This window comes from Lipotes vexillifer, unplaced genomic scaffold (genome assembly GCF_000442215.2).
Source record: "Lipotes vexillifer unplaced genomic scaffold, Lipotes_vexillifer_v1.1 scaffold1016, whole genome shotgun sequence".
Classification (NCBI taxonomy): Eukaryota; Metazoa; Chordata; class Mammalia; order Artiodactyla; family Lipotidae; genus Lipotes; species Lipotes vexillifer.
In genome coordinates, this window is record NW_006769290.1 from 525,802 (window position 1) to 539,082 (window position 13,281).

Genomic DNA, 13,281 nt, shown 5'->3' on the forward strand with positions numbered 1-13,281 from the left:
CGCACCCCGCGCGTCCCGGCCCCTCCCCGCGGCTGGGCCGGCCCCCGGGGAAGCCCCCTTCGCCCCACCCCGGGCCAGGGCCCGCCCCCAGCTTCCCCAGCCTCCTTCCTGTGGGAAGTGCGGCTCCTTTCGCGTCCCCCACCCTCTCGGCTCCGCCTGGCACCTGCTCCACCGCCGGGCACGGGCTAGGCTGGGCCCGCGAGCGGCGTCCGGGAGGAGGGTGCCGGACCCTCACACTCGCGGGTGCCCAGACGGGCCCGCCTCCGGCTGCAGGCCTTTTCTGGGAGCTAGCCACCCGCCCTCCCCCTTACCGCGGGCGAGGTCTTACCTCGCCACCAGTACGTCTTGGACAAGTCGTGCCAGGTCTGATGCTGGGTGTGGTGAGTGCCGCCCGGGCCCAGGTGCGCAGCCTCGATAAGCCCCCGGCGCCGCTCGGGCTGCAGCACCACCTCCAGCTCGGCGAAGGTCTTGCGGTGCCGCTGCCTCCGCTGGTAATACAGCGTTCCGTCGCGCACCACGTAGCAGGCGGCCGCCTTGCGGATTTTACGCTTGACATTACCCTCGGTGCCCGGCGCGTACGGCTCGCACTCGTTCGTCAGGTAGCGCAGGATGGCCTGGTAGCTTTCCTCGCTTGACATCGCTGACGGCGGCTCCCCGAGGGCGCCTGTCAGTGGCAAGGGAGGAAGACAGCGCACTAGTTCCGGGCGGATGCAACAGCAGTGGCGGCACTGTAGGGAGGACTGGCTGTGTCTGTGGTGAGTGCTCTTCGAGGGCGCCCGCACCGTGGAGGGAGAACGGACGAATTGGTAACCAAGAGGAACTGCACTTCCCTAGCGCGCGGGATCCGCTGGCGACTGACAAAATGGCTGCTGCACCACCGGAAGTGACGCAAATCAAGGGCAGTGGGTGAGGGGGCTAAGCCCTGATTGGAGCGCAAAGGCTTTCTGGCTTGATCTAGCCTACCAAGTGACGTTAGGACTGCGGACGGACATTTTGGTAGCGGGTAGGCCCTTCCTGGGAAATCTAAGTGGTTTTGAGCAGACATCTTAAGTCCTGGCAGTTTCCCTTTTTGTTTTTCCCTTCTTTCCCAGGATCTGAACACGTGTAGGAGGCGGTGGTGGGCAGTTGTTATTCCCGTCGGAGATACCCCAAGGTGTAAAGGAGTCTTTTTGACCCCGCCTACGTTTTGAGACACCCGACAACATAAAAGCGCCAGATTTTGAGGCCCCTAGTATATTATCCACTGGATGTAAGACCAAAGAAAGCCCTTTCACATGGAAATGTAGCTTCCAGTTAAGTGTTATAAAATCTAAATCCCTCCGTGATAGGAGTTAATGTAATTTCTAAGCAACTGCTGGTTCCTAACTACCCATGGAATAGTCATTTTTCTGGAATGATCAGCTTATGTATTGACGATTTTTTACCTATGAAGGTAGTCATGTTGGCAAGGAGTGAGGAAGAGCAGCTAGCAGTGTTTTCTTACAGCTTTATTTGCATATATTTTTACATAAACTTAGGGGAAAAAATTCTCCATTTTACACCCAACATATACTGAATGCACAAAAGGCCGAGGCGGCTCAGACTGCACGGTGCTTTATTGGAGCCTGAAAACTCTGGGCCAACCCTCTACTCTCCCAGCCTGGAGTCTGCAGTCACTGAGTTAAGGTAGTGACCCTTCGGAGATAGGTGAGGACAGATGGTGAAAACAGTGGGCTCAAAAAGCAGGATGTGGGACTTCCCTAGTGGTGCAGTGGTTAAGAATCCGTACTTCCAATGCAGGGGATCCGGGTTCTATGCCTGGCCAGGGAACTAGATCCCACATGCAAACTAAGAGTTTGCATGCCACAACAGAGGAGCCCACGAACCGCAACTAAGACCCAGCGCAACCTAAATAAATAATTAAAACAAACAAAAAAAAGCGGGATGCACTCAGCCCCCCAGCACTTGGGGGTGGGGATTGCAGGAATTTCCAAACGGCCCGGTTGTTTGAGGCAGTTGAATATTCTAGCTGTAGGTACATGAGCTCCCAGGCCCTGAGGAAAGATAGAACTACCAAGGCCTTAGGGCCACTCATTCCACAGACTACAGCTGGGTGAGGGAGGAATTAGAAGATGGAGACACACCCCTGCTCCCAAGGGGTGGGGCACCCAGAATGAATTTCCAAATCCACCTTCCAAGGGATGTATATGTGCTGGGCCAGCACCACCAGTTTTGCTATGAAATAGACTTCCTTTAAAACTAAATTTATTTTTTTTTTATTTTTTATTTTTTTTGGCGGTATGCGGGCCTCTCACTGTCGTGGCCTCTCCCATTGCGGAGCACAGGCTCCGGACGCGCAGGCTCGGCGGCCATGGCTCACGGGCCCAGCCGCTCCGCGGCACGTGGGATCTTCCCGGACCGGGGCACGAACCCGCGTCCCCTGCATCTGCAGGCGGACTCTCAATCACTGCGCCACCAGGGAAGCCCAAAAGCCAGCCAACCAGCTCACCTTGTGTATGTATATTTACTTTACACATCTTTTCAGTTTTCAAGTCCTCCAAAGAGACTGTTTTATCCCCAACACCTAGACCAATGCCTGAATTTAACAAGCACCAGAAATAATCATTAATTCCATCACCCTGGATAGAATGGAGGTGAGGGGCAGTGTTGATGTATTTTACCTTCACACACTATTCCTATGTATAAAAAGCATGTTTCTCAAGAGGATGTACCTTGTTCGTTTCCTTGCAACTTAGCACAGTGTGGTATGTAAGATGATCTACTTTTTGAATAAGTGCAAGCCAATTTTTAAAAAAATTATTTATTTATTTATGGTTGTGTTGGGTCTTCGTTTCTGTGCGAGGGCTTTCTCTAGTTGTGGCAAGTGGGGGCCACTCTTCATCGCAGTGCGCAGGCCTCTATCGCGGCCTCTCTTGTTGCGGAGCACAGGCTCGACACGCAGGCTCAGTAATTGTGGCTCACTGGCCCAGTTGCTCCGCGGCATGTGGGATCTTCCCAGACCAGGGCTCGAACCCGTGTCCCCTGCATTGGCAGGCAGATTCTCAACCACTGCGCCACCAGGGAAGCCCTGCATGCCTATTCTTAACAACAATTACAATTACTATTTTCCTTACCACATTTATGTAAAAGAAATTGTATTCTTCATTTAAGCTTATTTTCTGGAACCAAGAGCAGATTATACAGGTGATAGTTCTAAGTAGTTTTAACTCAGCTATAAGCTAATGGTTAAAAGGTGAGATACTAGCGAACCAAAAGGCATCCCCAATATGAAATAAATGTGTCTATTATGGAGAAGGGTAACTTAACAAGAAAATAACTCATTAAGGCTTCTTTTCTGCAGACAGAAGAAAAAAATGCATCTTTGAGCAATCAACCTAGCTAAAATCTATGCAACATCCTAGTACTTGTAGATATGTAACAAAAAAGTTTAGACAATGCAGTCTGTAACGTGCCCTTATAGCCTCAGCTGAGCAAAGCTTGCATTTAACCATATAGATCTTATTTTATTTACATCATCTTGCTTAACATCTCTCCAAGAGGCTTACATTAGGAGGCACTATTCCCAAGAAATGAACTCTTTAAAAAATACCTAGCTCTTGGACTTCCCTGGTGGCACAGTGGTTAAGAATCCGCCTGCCACACTGAGCCTGCGCGTCCGGAGCCTGTGCTCCGCAAATGGGAGAGGCCACGACAGTGAGAGGCCCGCATAAAGCAACAGCTTTCCCTAATATCTCTGTATGTCCAGTTGGATGAAACGTATTGGTGCTAATTCCCTGGTCACGGAACTAAGATCCTGTACGTCTGCGGGGCGTAGCCAAAAACCAAATTTTAAAAAAATAAAAAATTAAAAAAAAAATGTTACACTAGAAAATGTTTAACACAAAAGAAGGCAGTAACAAAGGATTAGAGGAACAAAAATACAAGACATAAAAAACAAAGAGCAAAATGACAGATATCAATCCTACCTTATCACTATTTACATAAAATGTATATGGATTTAAAATTCAAAGGCAGAAATTGACAGAAGAGATTAAAAAATATTATACAACTACACTGTCTAGAAGACACACTTCAGATCAAATTCAAAAAAGGGACTGAAAGAGGATGAAAAAGAAATAACATGCCAACAGTAACACACGGAAGGAAGTAACAAAAGTGGGGACATAAGTACTGATCCTGTAGAAATAAAAAGGATTATGAGAGCAGTAGCAACAGTTGTACACCAACAAATAGGATAACTCGGGTGAAACAGACGAAGTCCTAAAAACACAAAACCTACCAAGACTAAATGACATAGAAACAGAATATGTGAATAGACCTATAACTAGTAAGGAAACTGAATCAGTTGTGAGTAATCAAAAAATCTCCCCACAAAGAAAAGCCCTGTAGGGACTTCCCTGGAGGTCCAGTGGTTAAGGTTCTGCGCTTCTAATGCAGGGGGTGCGGGTCAAATCCCTGGTCTGGAAACTATGGTCCCACATGCCATGAGGCGTGGCCAAAAAAAAAAAAGCCCAGGACCCAGTGGCTTCCCTGGTAAATTGTACCAAACATTTAAAGAAGAACTAACACCACTCCTTCTCAAACTTTTCGAAAAAAACTAAAGAGGAATAAACTCTCGAACTTACTCTTTGAGGACAGCATTACTGATACCAAAGTCAGACAAAGAAAAAGCTACAGACCAATATCCTTTTTTATGTTATTTTAATTTATTTATTTATGTTTGGCTATGTTGGGTCTTCACTGCTGCGCGCAGGCTTTCTCTAGTTGCAGTGAGTAGGGGCTATTGCTCGTTGCAGTGCACAGGCTTCTCATTGTGGTGGCCTTTGCTGCAGAGCACAGGCTCCAGGCATTCAGGCTTCAGTAGTTGCAGCTTGCAGGCTCCGGAGGGCAGGCTCAGTAGTTGAGGCACACTGGCTTAGCTGCTCCTCGGCATGTGGCATCATCCCGGACCAGGGCTTGAGCCTGTGTCCCCTGCACTGGCAGGCGGATTCTTAACCACTGGGCCACCAAGGAAGTCCTAGACCAATATCCTTTATAAAGACTGATGCAAAAATCCTCAACAAAATTCAGCAAAACAAGTTGAGTATCATATTAAAAAACCATAATATAAATATCAATCATTATTTTGAACAGCTGAAACTAATATAATGCTATTATGTCATTATATCTTAATTAATAAAAAACAACCAAAACAAACTACCATGACCAAGTGGGATTTATTACTGTAACACAGGACTGTTCAGTACAAATGAACATATGAAAATAGATAAATTTAATATACCACATTCACAGAATGAAGGATAAAAATCACATGATCATCACCACTGATGCAGAAAAGGCATTTAATAAAATTCAATGCTCATTCATGATAAAAAAAAAATACTCAACAAACTAGGATTAGAAGAAAACTACCTGGGACTTCTCTGGTGGCTCAGTGGTTAAGAATCTGCCTGCCAATGCAGGGGACACGGGTTTGAGCCCCGGTCCAGGAAGATCCCATGTGCCTCGGAGCAGTTAAGCCCGTGCGCCACAACTACTGAGCCTGCGCTCTAGAGCCCACGAGCCGCAATTACTGAGCCCGCCTGCCCCAACTACTGATACCCGTGTGCCTGGAGCCCATGCTCCGCAACAAGAGAAGCCACCGCAATGAGAAGCCTGTGCAGCGCAAGAAAGAGTAGCCCCCGCTCGCCGCAGCTAGAGAAAACCCGTGCACAGCAACAAAGACCCAACTCAGCCAATAATTAATTAACTAATTTAAAAAAGAAAAGAAAAGAAAAGAAAATCAATGTGACCTACAAAATAGGAAGAAATAAAGTCAAAGAAATGATTCAGGGAGAGGAAGACATGTCTTTTTTTTTTTTTTTAAATAGTAATCTTTTATTTATTTATATTTTTATTTTTGGCTGTGCTGGGTCTTCATTTCTGTGCGAGGGCTTTCTCTAGTTGCGGCAAGCGGGGGCCACTCTTCATCGCGGTGCACGGGCCTCTTCATTATCGCGGCCTCTCTTGTTGTGGAGCACAGGCTCCAGACACGCAGGCTCAGTAGTTGTGGCTCAGGGGCCTAGCTGCTCCGTGGCATGTGGGATCTTCCCAGACCCGGGCTCAAACCCATGTCTCCTGCATTAGCAGGCAGATTCTCAACCACTGCGCCAGGGAAGCCCAAGACTTGTCCTATTATGCCCTTTTACTGTGAGTTAGAAGTCTTTGAAGGGCTGATATTTTAAAAGGATCACTCTGACTGCCATGGTAAAAACAGCCTTAGGGTGCTAGGGTGAAAAGCAGAGAGACCACTCCAGACGAGATGTAATAGTTATGTGAACCTAGCTGGGATTGGGGGAGGGGGGGCACAAAGCAGGAAGAGCCAGTGAAATTTGCTGATACACTGGATGTGTATGCTACAGAAACAGAGAAATCAAGGATGATTCCTTTATGACTTAAATACTGCAATGATGGAGTTCCCATTTATTAAAATGGAGAAGACTACAGGAAAAGCAGATTTTGGGAAGTACATCCGGAATCTGGTTTTGAACAAGTATAACACTCCAATTTCACAACCTAATGAAAAAGTCAAGAAAACCAATGTATATATGATTCTGGAGTTCTGAAGATTTAGACTAGAGAGAGAACTTTGAAGAGTCTTGACGACAAAAGATCATCAAGAAAGTGAGTACAGGGACGTCCCTGGTGGCGCAGTGGTTAAGAATCCGCCTGCCAATGCAGGGGACACGGGTTCTATCCCTGGTCTGTGAAGATCCCACATACCGCGGAGCAACTAAGCCCGTGAGCCACACTACTGAGCTCACACACAACTACTGAAGCCTGCGCGCCTAGAGCCCATGCTCCACAACTTAGAGTAGCCCCTGCTCACTGCAACTAGAGAAAGCCCACACAGCAACAAAGACCCAATGCAGACATAAATAAATAAATAATTTATTAAAACAAAAAACCCCACCTAGCTCTTAAATTCCTAACTGTGTAGTTTAGCTATTACTGTGTAGGCTGAACATGCCTAATTTAGGAGTAAAAATTCCACCACAATCTACTTATAGTCAGATCTTTATTTAAAAATCCAAGCTGCCAACTTAGCGTTTTCCACCAACACGGGGAGCAGAAACTTTCACAGGCTTCACAATCTTTTGCTTAGGTGCTGCCTTTGTGGGAGCCTGTAAAAAGACAACATGTTATGTGGCATTATTCCATGTGAGGTTTTGTTTTGGTTTTTTTCCCCCAATCACTGCTCTCTTATGCCCAGATTCTGTTTGTATCCTAGACTGCTTTCCTAATTATCTGTGTTCCTAATATTATAAAGTCCACCTTTATATGAAATATAAATGAAAGACAAAGATATCAGATTGAAGGAGTTAAGAGACACAACTAGATGCAGTGTGGGATCCTGAACTGTATCCTAAGAACAGAAAAAGGACCAATGCTAATTTTTTGGTTTTAAAATTTCTACTATGGTTATTGAAATTAACACTGATAAAAGCTGGGTAAATTCTGTACAATTATAGAAAATTTTACTGAAAATCTAGAATTATTTCAAAATAAACTTTAAAACACCTTTATTTCCCCCTTTCTATTTCTACATAGCACTAACATACGCATTTGGCTTTAGCAAAGGGACCTCTCTGGAGACCGGAATCACTCACTCAGAAATCAATTATGGACATCATTTCCATTAGAGCCTTGCACTAAATTCCTTAAAAAACTGAAACTTTCATTTACCACAATTTGGATTAAAAATAAATCTTTCTGTTGCTTTAAATGAGAAATCCAAGACAATCCCACAATTACCTTTGCAGCAGCCATTGCTGTCTTTTTAGATGCTTGCTTAGCCTTTTTTGCTTCCTTGGCAGCCCTGTGGGGTTAAAAATAACTTAAGCAAAGCACATTACTCCTTAAGGGTATAGTCTATTAACAAGAGGCTAGTGTTTGGGAAAAGTAGAATTAACATATTCCTTCCCCACCTGCAATTATTTGTATGATAAATCCGAAGGATTTATTAATAAATGTCATTAACCACCAAGTCAGCTTAACATTTGTTAGAAATTGTACAGTATCTTTATAATTGCATATAGAATTTCAACAAATCATTTAGACTATAGTATAAACTTCTGTACTATTAAACATGAGTATTTACAATTTGACAATTCCTATACAGATGCAAGTAACACAACACAAAATAACATGAGATTAAGATTTCTGTGCCTATAAACCCAAACATAACCTAAAATCCATTCCAATAGCTGAAATGCTCATAATGAAAGCTTCCTCACCTGATAGCTTGTTCTCGTTGAGCCTTCCTAACTTCAGGTTTCTGATTCCTCTTGGCCATTATATCAGCAAGAGATGCACCAGTTATGGCCCTCTGGAATTTGACTGCACGGCGGGTTCTTTTCTTTTGAATTTCTTCCTACAGAACAAAAAGATGGGGACCACACGTAGCAACCTTGCTTCATGAATGTTGGGAAGAAATGAAATCTATCACATGTCAGAAGGGGGCAAATGAGCTCTCTCGGGCCTTTTTTATAAGGGCACTAATCCCATTCATGAGGGTTCTGCCCTCATGGCTGTATCACCTCCCAAAGGTCCCACCTCCTAACCACCACCTTGGAGGCTCAGTTTCAACATATGAATTTGGGGGGTTCAGACCATAGAAATATTCAACCAGGGAGTTCCCTGGTGGCCTAGTCGTTATGACTCTGGGCTTTCACTGCCAGGTTCAATCCCTGGTTGGGGAAATGAGATCCCACATGCTGCACAGTGCAGCCAAAAAAAAAAAAAAAAAATCAACCAAAAATAATCCATGCAAATATTTGAAATGAAATATACATACAAATATATATTTTTAAAGTATCTATATGTAAAATGCTGCAATACACAGATTAAGTTTTCCGATTATGGACTGGTTAAACCATCTATTACAAATCCTGGCCATTATTTACTACTTTATTTAGAAAGACAGAAAGTTAAACTCTAAGGAAGTTAACTGAATAGTACTTTAAAAGTGATCTTAACAAGACTTTATGATAAAGAATGTGCTTTCGGAAAAAAATGATCAAACCTCTACTCTATTTTGTTTTTACTCCAAGTACTGACACATAGTCAAGTTAGAAAATGATTTAAGACAGGAAAGCCACCAAATGTTAGGGAATGTCTGGGAATCAAGACAGTACAATTCACACATCTGCTGCAGATTCTCTATACTGGAACCTATGCTACAGTGCTTGTGAGAAAAAAGATCTTGCGTGCATCTCTAAGTCCAAGAAAAAATAAAATGAACTATTTATTAAAGCAGGGATATGCAAAATATCTTAAAATTTTTAAACAGGACATATGGAGAAAAGAGGGCACATTTGTGGTTAACCAAAATGCTTGTTTTACCAATACTTTAAACTTTGTACAGAGGTGAAATTTTATTGTAGAAAATGGCAGTATTTACCTATTTATATTTTTCTTACCTCAAATCCATTTAAAAAATATTTTTCTTATTGTTGTAAAATATATATAACATTAAGTTGACCATTTTAAAGCATTTTTAAGTGTGTAATTCAGTGGCATTAAGCATGTTTGCAATATTGTGCAAACACCAACTTCCATCTCCAGAACTTTTTTCATAATTCAAAACGAACTCTGCACCCATTAAATAATAGCTCCCTATTCCACCTTCCCCCCAGTCCTGCCTGGTAACCTCTACTTTGTCTTTATGAATTTGTCCACAACTAGGTAACTCATAAAAGTGGAATCATACAATATTTGTCTTCTTGTGTCTGGCTTATTTCACTTAGCATAATGTCAGGCTTGTCAGCTTTTTAAGGCTGAATAATATTTCACTGTATGTATTTATCACATTTTGTTATCCATTCATCCACTGATGGGACATTTGGTTGTTTCCACCTTTTGGCTATTGTGTATAACAGCACTGTGAACATCAGTGTACAAGTAATCTGTTTAAGTCCCCGCTTACAATTCTTTTGCGTATATAGACTTAGAAATGGAATTGCTTGATCATATGACGGTAATTCTCTTTAACTTTTTGAGAAACTGCCAAACCACTTTCCATAGTGCCTGCACCATCTTCATTCAGCAATGCACAGGGTTCCAATTTCTCCACATCCCCACCAACATTTGTAATTCCTCCCACCCCCACCCCCATTTGGATAATGGCCACCCTACTGGGTATGTCACATCCCCCTATTTAGAATTTTTCCTTTCTCTGAACTCCCATAATACCTAGCCATGCCTTTCACCCAGGAGGTGCTCACTCACTAAATATTCACAAGCCTCCTGAATACTAATTCTCTTGCCATGGCACTCAAACCTTTTCTCAAAAATCTGTTTCAACAACCTAAAAGACCACTTCAAAAAACACAACCAGTTTTAAGAACTAATATGCTGGAAGACTCCACAATATGATACCTACATTGGGAATAATTCTATAAGCATTATAACCAATACCAAGTTTTCACAGAACTATTTAGTTGCCACCCACTTGAACATCTAAAAACACTTTCATGGTGCACTATAAACCAAGTGAGCTTAATGTAATTTACCTAACTCTGGAAGGGGGATGCTTTCAAATTTCAACTCGATATTTTTACTGAGCCTAAGATGTATAAGGAGGCACTCTTTATATCAATCATTTTCACTTCACTGTTTGATGCTTTACAGTTAGGAGTACTTTCACATACTGTCTCATTTAATTTTAAAAAGCAGTAAATGATGCTCAGAGTTTCAACAACATGAAAGTGCATTTCACTTACCGACTGTCCCTTTTTGTGCTTTCTTCTGTAGAGGACAGTCCAGTTGATCTGACGAGGATTCCTCTTGGAAAGGAACGCCGACTCACATTTTGCATTAAGAAATTGGAAAACCTGTCGTGACAAGTTCAAAGTAGGAGTCTTGAGCTTGAAATTACTAGTGAATTAATATTCTAATTCTATCCTCTCATTTTACGAAACTGAGGCCCATACAGACCAAAAGGCTTGTATCACAGAACTGGCAGGAAACTGTCTCTGTGTTTCGCCCTGTCTTTTCTCGAGTAGACAAACCTAAGTTCATAACGCAGAGGAGAGTTGGGTGTCAAATTCTGGAAGGCATCTAACTCCTGTCCCTCCCGAGATTCCAAAAGGACCTGGTGCCCATAAAATAGCCAAATACCCCGGTGGCTCACTGCCCTTACACTGGAACATTACTGTTACACAAGCTCCTAACTTCCGACCTGATTTACATTCGATCAAAGCTCAAGACTGATTCACTTAGAGGCTTCTGATTCTAACAATCATTGCACACAGGGTCCCTGGAACAAGCTTTTCAGGGACCAAGGGTGATGTGGTGAAGGATCCCGCCTAGACTGAATGAGACCGGTCTTTCCTTAGCAGCACAAGGTGCGTTTAGCCCAGGCGGCCTTTCACCTTCCCGTCGGTCCTGGCGTAGCGCCTCCCGTGTCCTGGGTAGATCTTGTACCCGCTGAAACTGCATAGCTCGACCCTGTAACGAAAAGCGAAAGCACATTAGGTGGGGTGGGGGATATCTTCGGAACGGAGAAGCCATGCCTGGGATGCCGGAGAGGCCCTTTGCCCGAAGATGCAAGAGGATTGGGATGTAAGGTTCCTGCTTACTTCATTGCTGCTAGCGCCGGCGAGAAGAAAAGATGGCGAAAAGAAGGAAAGGATCATGGGAAAAGCCCTTATAAGGTCGTGGGAAAGCAATCTCCTCCCACAATTCTCTTCCCTAACCCCGGCGGTCGGTGATAACGTCACCTCGCCGGGGCGACACGTCTAGAGTTCCCCGGCGGCCGGCTCCCTCTGGAGTAACTGCACTAGAGGCCGTTAAGGCTCTACAGGCTGGGAGGGAGGGACAGGCAGGCAGTTGCTTTCTGAGTCGTTCTGCCGTCTCTCCTAGAGCTACGTCCTACTGCAGGGAACGTGAGGTAAAGAGAAGAGGCTCCTCTCTCCCCTCCCTCTTATAGTTTAGTAATGTATAGATGAATACCGCTTAGGTAAAACCTAAAATCATATTTTGCCTTCTGTGCTGGCCCATTTCCTTAACTAACAAAATTAAATTGTAATAGTTTCCACATTTGCAAAAAAATAAGGACATCTGAACTGTCTCTGAGGCCGTGCAAATGGAATTGTGCTTGATGGCGTTTTGCATTAATTATAATTAACGTTCGTTGAGTGCTCTCTTTCTGTGTGCCAGGACTCGTGCTAAATCATTTGCATACATTAATTCATTCAGTTTACAAAATCTCCATTAAGTAAGCGCCGAAGCATTGCAAAATGACGACTGCCGGTGGCGGTCGATTGCCAGGCTGCCGGCTGCTACCTAGTGGCAGGGGTGTGGGGCTAGCGGCCGGTGGTTGCTCAGGAAACGGTAAAGCCCTTCTCTGGAAAAGGCAGCCCTGCCCGGGCCCACCGGGAAGGCCGATGCCTGGATCGCTTTACCCCTTCTGTAATGCTCGGTACTTCAGCAAATGATGGGGAGTGGCAAAAGAGAATCCTTGAATTGTGTGCGAGGCTGGAGTACTTGACTAGGAAACAAATCTAGTGATCGATTTATGCTGTTGTTGGAGCCCACGGGCAGGCTGCTCCAAAGTATGCCTCAATGGCATAGTGGATGTTTTGCATTCAGGTTACTTAAGAACCAGTAGGTGCAAGAGGGATACTTTGACCCTCCTCTGTGTCCCCTTGAAAGCAGGAAATAAATCTCTCATACTCTTTCGCTGTACTGTACCACAAGATAGAAAGATATCATTATTACCAGAGATAGGGAATTCAGGGCACAGAAGCTTGTATAAACAAACTTTGATACTTCTTTACTAATTTACTACCCAAAGCCCAAACTTTGCTTAAATTCCTTACTAATTATTGTTCATTTGTCTAAAAAATATAAAAGCTGCCTGCTTTTGCAACTTCTTACTTAGGACTTATTTCTATGAGACCTCTGTGCACATGAATTAAATTTGTTTAATTTTCTTTTTCCCCTGTTCATCTGTTGTGTGTTGATTTTATTATTAGTCCAGCCACAAGATCTCAAAATGGGTAGAGTAGGAAATTTCCCTCTTCTGGACACTCTCTATATAAGCAACTCACCCTAAAAAGTTCTGCAAGTAGGTGGTTGAAGAGATTTAAAAAGTCCAACAAGGTGGCTGACTGATATTAAGAAAGCTGCACATATGTTGGAAACAATCTCAAGAATGAATGAACAGAGATCAGAGAATGGAATTGAAAAATCAAAGAAGCAAAGGGAAGGAATTTGACAGCCTGACCAACTCTGACC

General features: G+C 43.8%; 2 protein-coding genes across 2 annotated transcripts in view; both read right to left on the minus strand.

The window, feature by feature from the left end:
* The window catches only part of ZBTB11 (zinc finger and BTB domain containing 11), a 36,293-nt gene extending 35,066 nt beyond the window's left edge, over positions 1–1,227 (minus strand). Inside the window, exon 1 of the mRNA XM_007445544.1 lies at positions 329–1,227. Within this exon, the coding sequence (XP_007445606.1) occupies positions 329–638 (310 nt within the window). The 5' untranslated portion in view covers positions 639–1,227. The remainder of the gene's footprint in view (positions 1–328) is intronic.
* Positions 1,228–7,043: 5,816 nt separating this feature from the next.
* RPL24 (ribosomal protein L24) lies at positions 7,044–11,647 on the minus strand. Its single transcript, XM_007445545.1, has 6 exons — positions 11,622–11,647; positions 11,415–11,490; positions 10,764–10,874; positions 8,277–8,413; positions 7,795–7,858; positions 7,044–7,163 (listed from the first exon to the last, which is right to left on the minus strand). Exons 1-6 carry the CDS (start codon positions 11,624–11,626, stop codon positions 7,083–7,085), a joined length of 474 nt encoding a protein of 157 aa, XP_007445607.1. The 5' UTR covers positions 11,627–11,647; the 3' UTR covers positions 7,044–7,082.
* Positions 11,648–13,281: the final 1,634 nt, after the last annotated feature.

What these genes read in the sequence shown, in the direction of transcription:
- RPL24 (XM_007445545.1), bottom strand. An exon ending in ACGCCAGGACCGACGGGAAG is followed by an intron (nt 10,875 to 11,414) that starts GTGAAAGGCCGC and finishes TTGTCACGACAG; the next exon opens with GTTTTCCAATTTCTTAATGC. An exon ending in CAGCAATGGCTGCTGCAAAG is followed by an intron (nt 7,164 to 7,794) that starts GTAATTGTGGGA and finishes GTCTTTTTACAG; the next exon opens with GCTCCCACAAAGGCAGCACC.